This window comes from Denticeps clupeoides, chromosome 19, assembly GCF_900700375.1.
Source record: "Denticeps clupeoides chromosome 19, fDenClu1.1, whole genome shotgun sequence".
Classification (NCBI taxonomy): Eukaryota; Metazoa; Chordata; class Actinopteri; order Clupeiformes; family Denticipitidae; genus Denticeps; species Denticeps clupeoides.
In genome coordinates, this window is record NC_041725.1 from 5,897,045 (window position 1) to 5,912,729 (window position 15,685).

The following is a 15,685-nucleotide window of genomic DNA, read 5'->3' on the forward strand; positions in this document are numbered from 1 at the left end:
TTGCCTAGAAGCAAATCATCCCATACTATGAAAACTAAAATGCAAACGACTTGGGGATTTTTGGGCCTGTCTTATCTTCATATTATTTACTGTGGTGAAATACCTGAGGATCACCTCGAGTCATTTGAGGTCGCTATTCAGTCTCATTAAGGAGGAAGTTTCAGAACATGATGTTGCACTAGCTGATGGGCAAAGAGTGTGTGCTCATCTAACACAATAAGCTTTATTAAATGCGACAGGTTTAATAAAATTAATAGCATCCAGATGTGAGCTTGGAGCAGATGTTTTATTAAAAAAACTGCCATCTGTTTTAGCACTTCATGCCTGTGGGAGTGGATCATTTCCTGATTAAAGATATTTTTTTTTAATGCCTTATAATTCTGTCTAAGTGTGCTGTCTAAGTTTGTATCATTTCGAACATGTACAGTGTTCATTTGGTCATCTGTTTTGCACGTGCTCATTAAATAATTTATTTTTTCATGTGAAAATGGAGGCACAAGTTGCAGTGGGCGTTATTTTACTGTAGTAAACGACTCTGGTATTTGACCAGCCAAAGAAAGCCAAATGCCAGCCTGGTTCATGCCAAGAACCAGGAACACACCTGGATTTTTTTTGGTCTGTTCTTGATGTGAACGTGGACGCTGAGATGGAACAGTGCTTGACCTCTGACTGGTGAAGTGCACGAAAACCCAGACAGCAGAGAGAATAACGCATTCTGAGGAACGGCTCAAGACTTTCTGGAGCATTCAGAAAGCAGCTCCTGAAGGGACGTGTAGCGATCAATTCAAGATGTCCTTCTCTAAAGTTCTGTTCTAAAAAAAAAAATCATTTGACCAGAATGTTTGTATGAGAATGAGATATTGGAAAGCTACTAGAACAAAGTTTAGATGCCTCCATAGATAGCTTGAAGAAGATATTGGGGGTTGTAGACAGTGAGGAGTTTTCCATTCAGACTGTACATTTTTGGGGACGGTGGCGTCTAAATTAACCAAGAAGTTAATTCTCTTTCGTGCTGACCAGAGACAGTTGCTGCTATCAGACCACATCTTGTGCGATGGTTCTCAGGATGTGGCCTGAGAATGTGACATCTGGAGAAGTGGCTTTAAACGGGTCATATAGCAGATGCGTTGACTTCAGGGAGTTTTAATTTGGGCTGACGAAGCGCTGATGTTAAGAAATATGGAACAGTTAAACTCAATAGTAAATGATAAATGTGCAGGTTCTATTAAGCATTTAGAGTTCTGATAGTAGTATGACAATGGTATGGAGTACACAGTAAGGCGGTGGTTAACATACACGTTAAGGAGAAAACAAGAAAACAAGAAAACAGGGGTGGTAGTAGCCTAGTGGGTAACACACTCGCCTATGAACCAGAAGACCCGGGTTCGAATCCCACTTACTACCATTGTGTCCCTGAGCAAGACACTTAACCCTAAGTTGCTCCAGGGAGACTGTCCCTGTAACTACTGATTGTAAGTCGCTCTGGATAAGGGCGTCTGATAAATGTTGTAAATGCACAAATGCACAAGAAGTAGTAGTACTGCTAAATCAAGAAAAACAAGTGCAATATGATGTTTCAAGAATAAACACCGCAGATAAAACAGATGCTACAGAAACTGTCTTCAAAGATGATTCATTTCTTATCATTATAGTATGATAATTTACCCATTTTTCATTTGTTCATATTAGACCTTTTAATAAGTTAAATGAGAGTAATAATATTAAACGTTAAAGGAATTAAACGGTAGTCAGCCAGTTATTACATTTGATTTGAAATTAGGACTGTAGGACTTGGCAAAGCAAGAGCGTGCTGCTCACAAGGGTACTTAAATCCCACCAACCCTCTCTGTTCAAATGGAATAAACCAGGCCGTGTCTATTTACAGGAAACAAGAAATGATGGTAAGGCAATAGCCTCCTAAATTTAATAATGCGTTCTGGGCCTAAAACAATTATGAAGGCATCAGACCTCGATAGCATCAGTCCTCTTATCATCAGATGTTTAACTCATCAACCTTTATGTGTCATGGAGGTAAGATATTCCGTTCCCGATCTGTTTCGATTAAGTGCACATACCAGTACATCTCCAAGTGGCCAAGTTCACTGTTTTTTTCTGTTTGCCTGGAAGTACAGGTTGTTCTTAACTATCAGCGATGTGGCCACATACCTCCAAGGAGTTCTAATCCTGGCGCAGCTCTCCCTCTGTTGACATGGTTTCCTCCAGGTTCTCCGGTTTCCCTTCACCATACAAAGGCAAGTACACTAGTTGCACTGGCGACCCTGAACATATACAGCCGTGACCCTCAGTAGGACGAAGTGGTTATGGAAAATGACTGGAGTGACTAGTTATGGTCATGCGGGGAAATTAGATCTGTAGTGTCCCATACAGATCAATTTTTGTATTCCTCAGAAGGAAGAATATTTTTAAGAGCTGATGTATGGTGTTTGGGTCTGTGGGACCTATTTCAATGTTTACTAACAGAATAAAGTATGCAAAATGCAAAAAGTTATTATAATTTAATCCAAACCACGTGTTCCTTGGCTTTGGCTCAGTTTTTGTAAAGAACATAAAGTGTATCCAGAAAGAATTCACATCACTTTTCCCACATTTTAGTATAACCTTATAACAGCCGTAATCCAAAATGGATAAAACATTTTTTGCCCCTCAGAATTATACATCCAACACCCCATAATGACAATGTGAAAAATGTTTACTTGAGGATTTGGCAAATTTATTAAAAATAAAATAAAAACTGAGAAAGCAGATGAACAGCTTAATTGGAGTCCACCTGTGAAAAAACAGTTGAATGGACATCATTTGGAAAGACACACACCGTCTTTATAAGGTCCCACAGTTGACAGTTCATGTCAGAGCTCAAACCAAACAGGAAGTAAGTCAAGTAAGTCATTTTTATTTGTCACATGCATAGTTACAGCAGTACAATGTATCCTGAACCACACTGATTTGATTGTGCATACGTACATTAATAGAAATAAATAAAATAGAATAAAAGAAGAATAAAGCAAGTACAAAATAGAAAAAAGTAGGCTGGCTAAACACAAGCAAGATATTTCTGTTCAATGAGAACATAAGACACAGACATGATGGGTAGTGGATATGAATTCTGCTAAACTGAACATAGATTGTGCAATGAGCAGTGTATCAGTAACAGATTGCAGTCAGCAATGGTGAATATTCAGATGGTCGGGGGCTGAGGAGTGACGTCACGTTTGGAGGAACCAAGGCACCACTCATCACCAGGTCAATACCATCCCTAGAGTGAAGCATGGTGGTGGAAGCATCATGCTGTGGGGATGTTTTTCAGATGGAGGAACTGGGAGATGGAGGGAAAGATGACTGCAGCAATGCACAGACACATCCTGGATAAAAACTTGAACTCAGGCTGGGGTGACGATTCATCTTTCAGCAGAACCAATGTCCCTGAGCACACAGCCAAGACATCAAAGGAGTGGCTTCAGGACAACTCTGTGAATATCCTTGAGTGTCTCAGCCAGAGACCAGACTTGAATTCAATTGAGGGCGATTCTCTGGAAAATTAAACCTAAATGCTAAAAAATTCTATTTGCACTTTTACTTCAAATGCAGACATTAGTAACGGTTACCTCTCATGAAGTATAATTTAAATATAATTTAAGGCAAATTAGTTTATAAAGGTTAAATTGGATAGTGAATCAGGCTTAATTAAATAAAAAAAAAATATAATAATAATATATTCATACAATGGACCACAGTATTTAATCGTAATACATTACACTTGCTATCTACCTGAACAACTCTCAGATCTCTCCTTCTACAACTGCACGCAACCTTGGAGTAACCATAGACCACCAACTCTCCTTCTGATCTTTGTAGTACTTGTTGTGCCTTACTGCCGGGTACTTCAATATAAATTTATGACAAAAGCCATACAAGCAGTTTGAAATCTTGCCAGGTGATGCACGGGACACAGAAAACGTCCACAGTAAAAATATTTCAATGTTTTAATGGGTGTCAAAACTGTGCAACACTTCAGGAAAATAATGCTTATGCACAAACCAATATATGCAACTAAATGACGTGATGTCACTGGTCTAAAAGCTACACAAGTGCTGTTAAATATACATTTACTTTTACGACATTTGGCAGACGCTGTTATCCAGAGCAACTTACAACGCGCTTTCACGTTACCATCAATGAAGTAATCAGTACCCACCAGTAAGGCACGACAAGGACTACATACATATCACACTTGTTCATAGTTCTGACCACTAGTTATGGGGCAGTAACTTCAAATCAAAATGTCCCATGCATCACGTAGAGAATCGTATTTGAACATCTCTGGAGAGATCTAGAAATGGCTGCACCGACGCTTCCCATCCAAACAGCACACGGATAGGTGTGCCAAGCTTGTGGCATCATATTCAAAAAGACTTGAGGCTGTAATTTAAAATGTAGAAAAAACTGTGAAAACTTTCTGGGTTCAGTGTAACAGATCTTCAATGACTTGACACTGTACACAGTCCTCTTGAAACAATTCAATATGGAATTCTGAGCAAAATCATTCAGGCAATGTAAAAAGGCTAAATCATTTCCATATGTGAGTTCATTCACAAGTAAAAACTGTGGTAAAATATGAGATTTTAATCCACTTTAACACATTGTTGTTGAGTGTGAGAATTGGCTGCCATGGACATGGACAACACCATGACGTACGTTAAGCTACCGGAAGTCAGGTGAGTGAGATGAAAGAGTGAGTTCTAAGACCAGCTAATGGGAACAACGCTCCACCAAATGCTCTGCCGGCAGCATTAAATAACATGCCAAGGACATGCGAAGGCAGAGCTTTAACTGGTAAAATACCATACATTCCTTCACCCCTAATATCTGAATGGCTGGTTTGCCCCTGTGAAATACAGTGACATTTTTAGATCTGTTTATACCAGCCCCAGTTCTACAGGGTTCTGGCCACCTGTCCATGAGGAAGAAAGAAAAAACATTGCAGGCACAGTAGGCTCTGGAGAAAAAGAGCAGTGGATAAGGAAGTGCACTTGTAATCGGAAGGTGGCTGGGCTGAATCCCAAAAAGCCAATGTGACACTAAGGTCCCCAAGAGCAAGGTACTGTCCCCACACACTGCTCCCCGGGAAGCTTTCATGACCGCCCATTAGTGTTGCCAGATCCTGAATGTTGAAGCATGGTATCAGATGCTTAATTATTCTCAAACGACAATAATTTTAATGTAAGTACAAAATTTCCATGCTGATGTTGCTCAGAAAATCTGCTTCAATAACACATATCTTAAAAAAAGTTCTTAAAAGTGTAGTGATTGTCACATGTGATACACAGCAGCACAGCACACGGTGCATACAGTGAAATTTGTCCTCTGCATTTAACCCATCACCCTGAGTGAGCAGTGGGCAGCCATGACAGGCGCCCGGGGAGCAGTGTATGGGGACGGTGCTTTGCTCAGTGGCACCTCAGTGGCACCTTGACAGATCGGGATTCGAACCGGCAACCTTCTGATTGCGGGGCCGCTTCCTTAACCACTAGGCCACCACTGTGTGTATTATTGTGTATAATGCAACATTGGCAACTGAAGCACTGCATTATGGGATCTGTGTGTTATTTGTGTGTTATCAGTGCTTATTGTCGCCGGGCCATAATAATAGATCTGTATTAAAAAATCGTGCAGATGTGGCACAAGGGTCGCGAGTTTGACGTGAGCTTGACATTGTACATTGATTGGCTGTAGACATATGAGACGACTGTGCATGAACAAGCCAATGTCGGCAGAGCCAGATAAAAACAGAGATGTGTACCATGTCATGCTAAAATATTTACTTGATGAAGGGGTAAAATTCATTGATCGCACATCATACAGAGGGTGAAGTCATCGTACGTCTGGCAACACTGCTGCCCAATGCTCAGTAAGGTGATGGTTAAATGCAGAGGATAATAATTTCACTTTCAATTAAGTTTCAATTTCACAAAGATTACTTCTTATCGACGATTATCTAAAATATTTTCCATGTCTGAACATTGATCAGCAATGAGTTTATTTTCACTCCACCTTCATTAAAATAAAGTGCATTTAAAAGGTCATAATGTGTGGGTGGAAGAAAAAAAGAAAGAAACTCTCAGCCACTCTCAGTCCTGAAACAGATAAGTGAAGGCATCATTTCCTGCAGCGTACAACAGGCCAGGGTAACATGTTCCACAGCACAGGGGTGGCTGGGAGGGCAGTGAAGGTGCGTTTTTAGTACATTGTTACTTACACTCAAAATGGATTACGCAATCATAATGTGCGCAAGACAAATCAGCAGGTTTGGAAACATGTCGCAAACCCGCAACATGACAAAGATGAACTGGTCATTTCCACTTATTTCTTAATGAATAAAAAAAAAATAAAAAATTAATAAACAAAATAATTAATAATAATAAAAAAAAAAACATTATATTCTTGAACAACCTACTGATCAGATCAGAAACTTTTATTCCTTGAATTTGGTCAAAAATGAGAAAAGCCTCATTATAAAAATCAGAATTGAAGATTTAAAAAAAAAAAAAAAGTACTAAACTTCTTACTAGACACGTTTGTAACCACTATTAAATAAAATCAAAAAGAATGTTTTAACACATACAATTATCTCCATTTGCCCATGAAACATGCCTACTGTTCCTCTCTGGCTTGTCAAAAGCTGTTATTAATACCCCCCCCGCCCCCATATGATGAAGGGTTTTAGCTCACTGCCCTACAGCAGCATTATTGTAGTTTCTGTATACAAAACTGACAAATAGTGCCTCCTACTGTTAAAACTAAGACAAGAGTAAAGTGATTTAAAGAGCCTTGGTGAGTTCAGGCCAGTGAGATGAACCACTACAATGCTGCAGACACCAAAGGGCAAGTAAGGTCCCCTGTTTCTATATCAGTCCACACAAGCTTCTTAGCCTGGCAGATGAGAAGAGGGCCAATCAGTCTGCCAAGCCAAAGTAAGGAGGGCCGGGCTAACCCCGGATTACACGCAACACCATCCCCAGCAAGGCTCTCAGATGTCCTGAGACATAGAAACCAACCTTTCTAATATTAATTAGACATCAAAGACTTCAGGGTGGGAGATGAGGCATGAAAGAGCTCTGAAAGAAGATGCAGTGGTGGCCTAGTGGTTAAGGAAGCAGCCCCCCGTAATCAGAAGGTTGCCGGTTCGAATCCCAAGCCACCGAGGTGCCACTGAGCAAAGCGCCGTCCACACACACTGTCATCAAGGGTGATGGTTAAAAGCAGAGGACACATTTTGTTGTGTCACCGTGTTGTGTTGCAGTGTTTCACAATGACAATCGCTTCACTTTCAACATACTCAAAATGACATAACATGAAGAGCTACAAATTAAATACGTGGATTCCAATGACAGGCTAATTTCAGAACATTTGCTTTTTATTGAAAAACATTAAATATGGTTCCACACATGTGCATGTATTAACACTCCTCATTCTAGAACATTCTCTTGTATAACTAACACAGAGGAACTAACTAAAGCCATGCCTGTACCGTAGTACCAACAAGTACTGCAGTTCACTTAACAAAATCCCTCTTCAAGATGGAGGGGGGAAAAAAAAGAAAAGAAAAAACACGGAACATTTCATATCATCTCCACACTCGGAACACCATTTCTCCCCTACAGAAAAAATGCTTTCTGGTGGTTCACCCAGTCGGCAAGCAGTGCAGCTACCTGACAATGGAAGAAATCTGACAAACTCATAACGGCAAAAAAAAAAAAAAAAAAAAAAAGTTCCTATTGTGACTCAGTGATGCACCGCTTTACACAAGAATGCAAATATAGATATATGTATAGGTATTCTGTATACATTTATAATATGCACATGTATATATATAATTTATTATTACGACAAAAATATTATGGCACATTCCAACCAAGGATAAAGGAGGGGAAAAAAAAAAAAAAAAAAAAAAAAACCCAGGTCATACTACACTGCAATAAGAGCCAATACGAAGATTACCGGACGGGAATATTTGATGACATACATTTAGAAGCATTACATTTATATTTGTATTGTGATACCTGTAGATTATATATATTTATATGCCTTTTGCAATAAGGTGGTAGTGATTACCCTTCCTGCGCTGTAATGTACACCAAAGCTCTGCTTTTAGTTGCTACAGAGCACTTCCCAAACAGGCCAAGCACACAAAACACAAAGAATTCAACCAACCAACCAACCAACCAGTGCTCAACTCAGGCTGGGGCATGAGCCCAACACAACCACTCTCCACTCAGGAGACTTCACCTTCTCCACAACGTTTCTGAATATAAGGAGATTTATATTCAAATATAAAACACAGAGTTTGTACAGAGGCCAGGACTTCCATGGGGGAAATGAGCTCTCACAACGTGGCATGACTAAGCCACAAATAATCCTAGGCAATAATTGGATTTATGCAATGCCTGCTTTCGCTAATTCAATGCTGGAAACATCAACTAAACTCATAAATTATAATTATTCATATTTTTTTTTTTTATAGATTTTAAAGACAGCGAACTGGAGAGTTGCTGTAGACAAGGGAAAGACTGCCTTCTCACAGTCGCACACCGGCCCTTCCTCTCGAGGGCACAACTCATCAAATATGTCAACATCGGTGATGCTTTCTCATATAGAGGGATCTCATGCAGTAAAGCTTGCTTTTATTCACCTCACCACGACCCCCAGAAGTGCTTGTATTCCTCAACCACAGCACAGTTACTGAATTTTTAACACTCAATACGTTTGAAGTTAAAGGTTTGGGTTCGTTTTTTTCATGGTTATCTTTTTTCTTTTTTTCGTAAAGACAACAATCTTAGTAGACACGCAAAGCGAGAGCAGAAAGAGTGCGCTTCATTTGGCAGTCATCATTTGCACAAACTCTGCAAAGAAAAGTAAAAAGAGTTATTAAAATCTCGACGTCATCTGCTTACTCTGTACAAAGCTCTAACTTTTCTGAGATGGACTTAGTCTGCAACATCAACACCATTCGGCCATTTTTACCCTGGTGACGTGCACCTTCAGCCTTTGGCTTGACTATGTGGATCATTTTGGCCAGCCCAGGCATTTAATGTGTTTAATGAGTTAGCATATATACTTTGTGAATTCAGATTTTATTCATCACATACACCATCATGCACGGTACGAAATTCAGTGAAATGCTTATTGCAATGCCCAACCTTAAAAAAAGTACAAGAAAACAGTATAGTCTCTCAGAAAGGGTTTGGACACTCTGGATTAAAAACGATGTTATAATCTTTAGATCTACTTCAAGAGAAGCCGCAGCTGGTGAACTCACCTTCATAGTTGACCTGACCATCACCGTCAATGTCGGCTTCTCGGATCATCTCGTCCACCTCCTCGTCAGTCAGCTTCTCGCCCAGGTTTGTCATGACGTGACGGAGCTCGGCAGCACTGATGTAGCCATTGCCGTCCTGTGGAGGGTCAGAGCAAGTGCTGTGTGGTGTAAGTGGCCCAGGGGCTGCTCATCTACTGTACTCTGAGAAGTCATCCTGAACCCGTTAGATACTGTACTAAACTCAGGCTTAACTACGTATTAAGGTTAATCGTAGCTCCAGCACGGTGGATAAAAACGTTCACCCGCATCGGTTCCACAAGTGCCACGTACGGCTACTCTAAGAAACTTTGTTGAAAATAAAAAAGTGTCCCTTACTTTGTCAAACACTCTGAAGGCTTCCCGGATCTCTTCTTCACTGTCGGTATCCTTCATTTTCCGTGCCATCATGGTCAGGAACTCAGGGAAATCGATTGTGCCATTGCCTGCGGAAGCCGCAGCATATTCGTTATTAATAATAAATTTAAATGACTAAGTGGTGGGAACAGGCAGGAAGACACACACACACACACACACACGCACACACACACACACACACGCTGTAGTTTGACTATGGTTGATGGGAAGAAATCCTCCACAGGGGAATTCATAGCAAAAAAAGTGTGTGAATAAAACTGTTTGGCAGGAACACATACAAGCAGCTCCAACATTTACACGACACATAAAACCGGACCATTTTCATCCAACCCCACCGCCATGTCGCACAAAGTTAAAAACGGCGGTTAAAATGCAGAAAACTCACCATCTGCGTCGACTTCATTAATCATGTCCTGCAACTCCGCCTCCGTGGGGTTCTGGCCCAGGGAGCGCATCACCGTACCCAGCTCCTTGGTGGTGATGGTGCCATCGCCGTCCTTATCAAAGAGCGAGAACGCCTCCTTGAACTCTGAGGGAAGAAAGATCGAGATTCAGGAGTCGCCGTAGTCGTTCAAATGAACTCATTTTTTGTCCATTTAGGGGGACTGAATGAATGAAATGCTTTTCAGGCGGTTATGGAATATAAAGCCTCAATTCAGTCAAGAGATTATAAAAAAACAACACATAAATACGTCCATATTGCCACAACACTGGACCACGTTTGAATCTTTACTCACCGGCGATCTGCTCTTCGGTCAGCTGGTCTGCCTGTAAAACAGACGTTGCCGGTTTATTCTGAGCCGACGGTCATACGCTAAAATAATGACAAAGCAAACGTTCAACGCGGTACAGCACAACCGACTGAGACGAAGGACCGGACACGTCACCTTCGGCAGCGTTTATTATCTCTACCTGCGACGCGCGCATGCAGCTGGGGAGGGGACACTGAAGGACACGTATAAATACCCACGCCGGGTATAATTAGAAATACACTAACAGGGTCACCAATGTAGCACACTTCACATCCTCCATTTAGCACTTCTCCACGGCACGCCGCTCATTAGCTCGGTGGCACCGGAGCGGTGATTCAGCTGTAGCTGCGCCCGCCGCCGAATACGGAGCTGCGCGTTCAACAAGCAGCCGAGTTCCTCGCCAACAGATTCTGAAAAAACGCCGTTTTGGTCGGGAGTACACGGATATCGAGGCAAAATCTAAATAATACTTCAAATTCAAAAACTACTATAACAACTATGACGTATGGAGTCATGTGACATCGAGCAGCACAGCGACAGACTTAATGCCGTCTGAACGCAAACAATGCAACAAGTGTTGTATTGATCATTAAATTAATAAGGAAAAAGAGACAATGTGACCTTGAGAACACCGTTTATAGATTATTAAACAGTGAACAAACGCAAAGTGATATATTGGCATGTCGCGGCTTTTATTCAGAGCTGAAGAATCTAGTTTAAAACACGGCTGGTTGCTGATATTGGAAAGATGTCCATGATGCGCGGATTTCCTGGCGGTTTGTGTATGACTGTTCATGCTGTGCCGGGGAAGGGGTCGGCCGTGTTAACAGCTGAGGCCACGCAGCAGCGCTTTTGGGGGAGCAGTCCGTGGCATGACACTTGCTCTCACTGAAAACCAATCCCGGCGGTGGCTGCGTCGGCCAGAATAAATGAACGCCTTGCGGGGGTGGCGAACGGGGGAGGGGCGGATGGGGGATAGCAACAGGGGTTCAGGAGAAAGTGCCTCACATGCTGTAGGGTTGTTTCGTTTCTTCACCTAAGCCAAAGAATCGGCGGCGGTAATCGGAGCTTTATAACGTCCAAATAGCGCGCAGGTGACACATCCAACCTATATTTATGAATGGCCGTAAATCTCGACATTTTGCCGCGGGGACGTGCAAGGACACGGGCTGGTGACGTTCCCCCTCCCGTTTTACAGGGATGCGCTGCAGACCCCGCGTCTGCCTGCGGCACCAGCCGCGATTGGGCTGGAAGCGGGTGGGGTGGGGGTGTCATTCCCAAACACGGGACTGCAGTTCACGGTGGCGCAGTTACACCCGCATCCACCCTCACCCACTACTCACCTCACACCCCCCCAGCTCCTGGATGGCTGCGTCACCCCTGCGCAGCAGCAGCGAATGAAGTCGTCGGGCAGCAGCGGCTGGCACCAGGGCTCTGGTATTTACAACCCCGCCAGCTGGGAATTAGGGCGACTCTGGAGGACTCACATGGCCCCTGATCCGCTCACCCCACGTTACCCGGCCTGGACACCAGCGTGGCCGCCTCGCCCGGCGCCCGGACGGGGGGAAGAAATGGGCGCGGAGGGTTCGTGCAGCAGAGCAGCAAGTCCTCCGTTCAAGGTCTTTACGCTGGATTACTGTTGCCAGGTCTAAAAAAGTTTCACCGCCAGTAGCCGAGAGCCGCTGATCTGGGAACAGTGTGGGGGGCAAGTGTGCCGCCGCCAGTAATAACGTGGTCGTAAATACCCACAACTACAACAGCACCGGGGAGAAAGGGAGAGGACCAACAAAAAAATATATAATATTAAATAAAATAAATAAAAGCACAAAATGAAGGAAATCTGGTCATTGGTAGGCTTCCACCCCGAAATAATCATATTTTAAAAATGGTTGAAAAGCCCCGCCGTACAAGGGGATCTTTTTTTACCATTGAGGTGTTGCTGCGTGGGATCGTTCGGACAGTTTCCCCATTGATAAGTTTTATTTTTAATTCAACCCGGCCCCCCCCCCGACACGCGTCCCGCGGCCTCGCTTCTTACGCCCACCACCACGCCGCCGAAGCGGCCGAAACCGGACGGTTCTGAAAACGTCGGCCCGGTGCCGGGAGCAGAGCTACTCACCATATTCTCTTCGGGCGTGAGGTGGTCCGCCTCGCAGCGGCGCTCTTGCGGCTGGAAGCGGGTGAAAGCGGGGAGGGCGCGGGCCGGCGGCCACCAACGCAGACCAGCAGCTCCAAGTTGCCCGGAAATCGGGACGCAGCACCGCCGTCGCTGCGGAGTTTCTCTGTGTATCCCTCGGCGATGACGTCATCAGCTTCCACGCTCTCCTATTTCAAAAACGCCGTCGGGAAAAAAAAAATCTCTTTTTTTTTTTTTTCCGTCAACCGCGAAACTTACGGCCGGGTCCACGTCACGACGACGCGAGTGTCTCCGACGTAACAAGAGTCGATGTAGTTGGCACTACTTGTGAGAAACGCGGAGAGATCTGCCCGGCTCTGCCGGGACTACTTGGGCACCTGCAGGACCTGTCATTTTTACGCGCACGGAGTTGAGTTTACTGCGATGTGATGGAAATGGGATTTTTTTTTTAAAGTCGTACAACGCGACGCTTCGTCGACACACGCTGGTGTTCTCACGACTGGTCGCTGGCCTGGCAAACGGATAAACCGGCCCAACGTGATTCTTATTGGCCTACAAAAACTGGAAGACAAAAATGCAGTTTTGTTATTGGATGGTGGGTTCCTGCAATGCGTCAAATTAAAGCTTTCTGTCACTGAACAATATTTAATTGGCTAGTAATTTCTCCATCGTTTGGGTAATTCATAAGATCATTTTAATTGGAATAAAGAGCATGTACTCCTTTACATTGACAGTATGAAAAAAATTAATAGTTTCATTGAATAAAACACTAAAACGACAAATGTTGCTTTTTTATTCAAATACAGTGTTAACTCTCATTTTATTTTTTTGACTCATTGTATCATTATCTATACAAGGATATATGCAACACGTAAGGTCCTAAAAATTTCACACAAAATAACAACTTTGATTCCAATCATTTTCTATTTAACAAATGTATTTATTTATTATGATTATTATTGAAATAGTAATTATTATTACTATTTCTTATTGTTTAATACTGGTCTCTTGGAGGCAGTTATGTAGCATAGCGATGGCTCCTATGCCCTCAGGTAGGCTGGGGTGAAGGTGGAAACCGCATTTTGGGGCAGCGGTCACGTGACAGGTTTCAGGTCCCCTGGCCTGGACCACAGCCTCACTACTGCACACAGCCTCCACTGCAGAACTGCTACACTGGCACCTGTCCTTTGAGGCTGAAGGACGAGCAAAAGTTGCCATGTTGAGACTCCAGCGGGTTGGCGTGTGGCGTGTGGTTGCCTCCCCGTCTCCACGAGCCCTGGGAGGGCAGCAGCAGTCGAGTCCGTCAGTTCGCTCGACCTCTGCAGGAAGGGAAGAGGGGCAACGCAGGCGTCCAGCGACGTCCAAGATCCAGTTCACCATGTGCTTGATGGCAACAGAGTTCACGTTGAAAACTGAATACGTGCAGCAGACTCCCAAGATAAGAAGAAGGCTGTTGGCCAGATGGTACGCCCAGCCAGCGGCATAGCTCTCCTTCTGCCCACTCACCAGGTCCCCAAAGCCCATGGTGCTGAAGGTTACAAAGCAGAAGTATAGGGACTCCAGGTAGCCCCAGTCCTCCATGACCGAGTAGAAACTAGCAGCCCCGCAGGTGACCACCAGGGACGTTGCTCCCAGGATAAGAGCGACAGAGTAAAGCGAAGGCCTCCACTCCACCTCCCCGTCCTCTTCATTCCTCCCTCGTTCTTCGACGCCCGTCCCCTGCCATTTCTTCTGCTGCCTGTTCCGGTGGCTCCACTGCATCATGAGAGTCATGAGGCTGATGACTCGCTCCAGGAACATATTGAAGAACAAGATTGTCGCAGAGCAACCAAACAGGCCATAAAACAAGAGAAAAACCTTCCCGGCAAAGGTGGACGGTGCAGTCATGCCAAACCCTGCCAGAGATGGATAGAGATGCAGCCGCGTTAAGAAGGCGTCCAGTCCTTCGTTTGTTACGGACCTAATTTAAGGTTTGTTTTATCGCCCCAATTTTCAAGGAAAGCCCTTAAAAGCCCAGCCTCAGTAAGGTGACATGGCTGTTGCGGGAAATGAATGGCAACGTCATAAATTTCAAATGAGACTGTAAAAGCTTACGGCACTTTTTAGATGGCTGTCAGCGTAATATGTCAGATGTCAGATATCTCACGCTGCATGGAAAAAGCAATTTGCCAGACAAATATTTAGACACCTCTTTAAACAGACATATATTGATTGAGGATGGCGACTCTGCTGCAAATACCGGGTCAACGTTAGATGATATTTTTTCATACATTCATATAATGTACGTATTGTATGCAATTTGGTCAGTGCCCTTACCTATAGTGGAGATAATGGTGGCTACGAAATAGAAAGCCCCTGAAAAGTCCCACCGGGCTCGGCGGGGCTCCATCTGCACCCCTGCAAAGCTGGCCTCTTCATACTCCCTCAGAAACGAGCGGATCTCGCACACGTCCACACGGGTCTCCTCAGCGAACTGTGCCAGGCGCCCGTCCCAGCGTCCGTGGGCTTCCATCTCCGCCTCCCTCTCCAGAACGGAGAAGACAGCGGCTCCTAAACACATGTAGAGGATGATGAACCCCAGCAGGAGGCAGAGGCGGACAAGGTCTCCCTCCACCCAGGGCCGGCCACAGCGTAGGCCTGCTCTGTCCTGCCCGGCACGGCTCATGTCGAGCAAATGGCAGAATCCCTTTTCCACTGTAAAATTTCAGCTTTTCACCTTCATAAATTACACTTATATAAAATAACCCCACCTGCTGCTGCGTTAACTAAGTTTATAAGTCCATAACAGTCCCTTTATTGCGTACAGTACACAAGGAAATGTTTCCATCAGGTTGGGGAAGTTTGAGACCTCTGTATTGACATTCATTTCCTGAAGATTTTTTATTTTTTTAAACTACTCGGATTTACTTTAAATCCACTAAATCTTTCTGATGGCATGTTGCAATATCTGGTTTGCTGTTTTTCTTAAGAGTGGACAAAACGTAACATATCGAAATGAAGAAAAGTAAGTTCCTGGCTTACTATGTAGTCATGATGTGAATTTATACC

General features: G+C 43.7%; 2 protein-coding genes across 2 annotated transcripts; both read right to left on the minus strand.

Annotated features, from left to right (window-relative positions):
* Positions 1-8,828: 8,828 nt before the first annotated feature.
* Positions 8,829-12,773, minus strand: calm3a (calmodulin 3a (phosphorylase kinase, delta)). The gene is made up of 6 exons (XM_028963113.1): positions 12,620-12,773; positions 10,486-10,516; positions 10,134-10,277; positions 9,710-9,816; positions 9,335-9,470; positions 8,829-8,918 (listed from the first exon to the last, which is right to left on the minus strand). The coding sequence occupies exons 1-6, from the start codon at positions 12,620-12,622 to the stop codon at positions 8,890-8,892; spliced, it is 450 nt and encodes a 149-aa protein (XP_028818946.1). The 5' UTR covers positions 12,623-12,773; the 3' UTR covers positions 8,829-8,889.
* Positions 12,774-13,624: 851 nt separating this feature from the next.
* Positions 13,625-15,302, minus strand: LOC114769611 (potassium channel subfamily K member 13). Its single transcript, XM_028962798.1, has 2 exons — positions 14,954-15,302; positions 13,625-14,532 (listed from the first exon to the last, which is right to left on the minus strand). The coding sequence occupies exons 1-2, from the start codon at positions 15,300-15,302 to the stop codon at positions 13,625-13,627; spliced, it is 1,257 nt and encodes a 418-aa protein (XP_028818631.1).
* Positions 15,303-15,685: the final 383 nt, after the last annotated feature.

Coding starts and splice junctions, on each gene's coding strand:
- calm3a (XM_028963113.1), bottom strand. Junction 9,817..10,133: donor TAATGAAGTCGACGCAGATG/GTGAGTTTTCTG, acceptor CGGCTTCCGCAG/GCAATGGCACAATCGATTTC. Junction 9,471..9,709: donor CCTTCAGAGTGTTTGACAAA/GTAAGGGACACT, acceptor GACCCTCCACAG/GACGGCAATGGCTACATCAG.
- LOC114769611 (XM_028962798.1), bottom strand. CDS start 15,302: ATGAGCCGTGCCGGGCAGGACAGAGCAGGCCTACGCTGTGGCCGGCCC. Junction 14,533..14,953: donor CACCATTATCTCCACTATAG/GTAAGGGCACTG, acceptor CATCTCTGGCAG/GGTTTGGCATGACTGCACCG.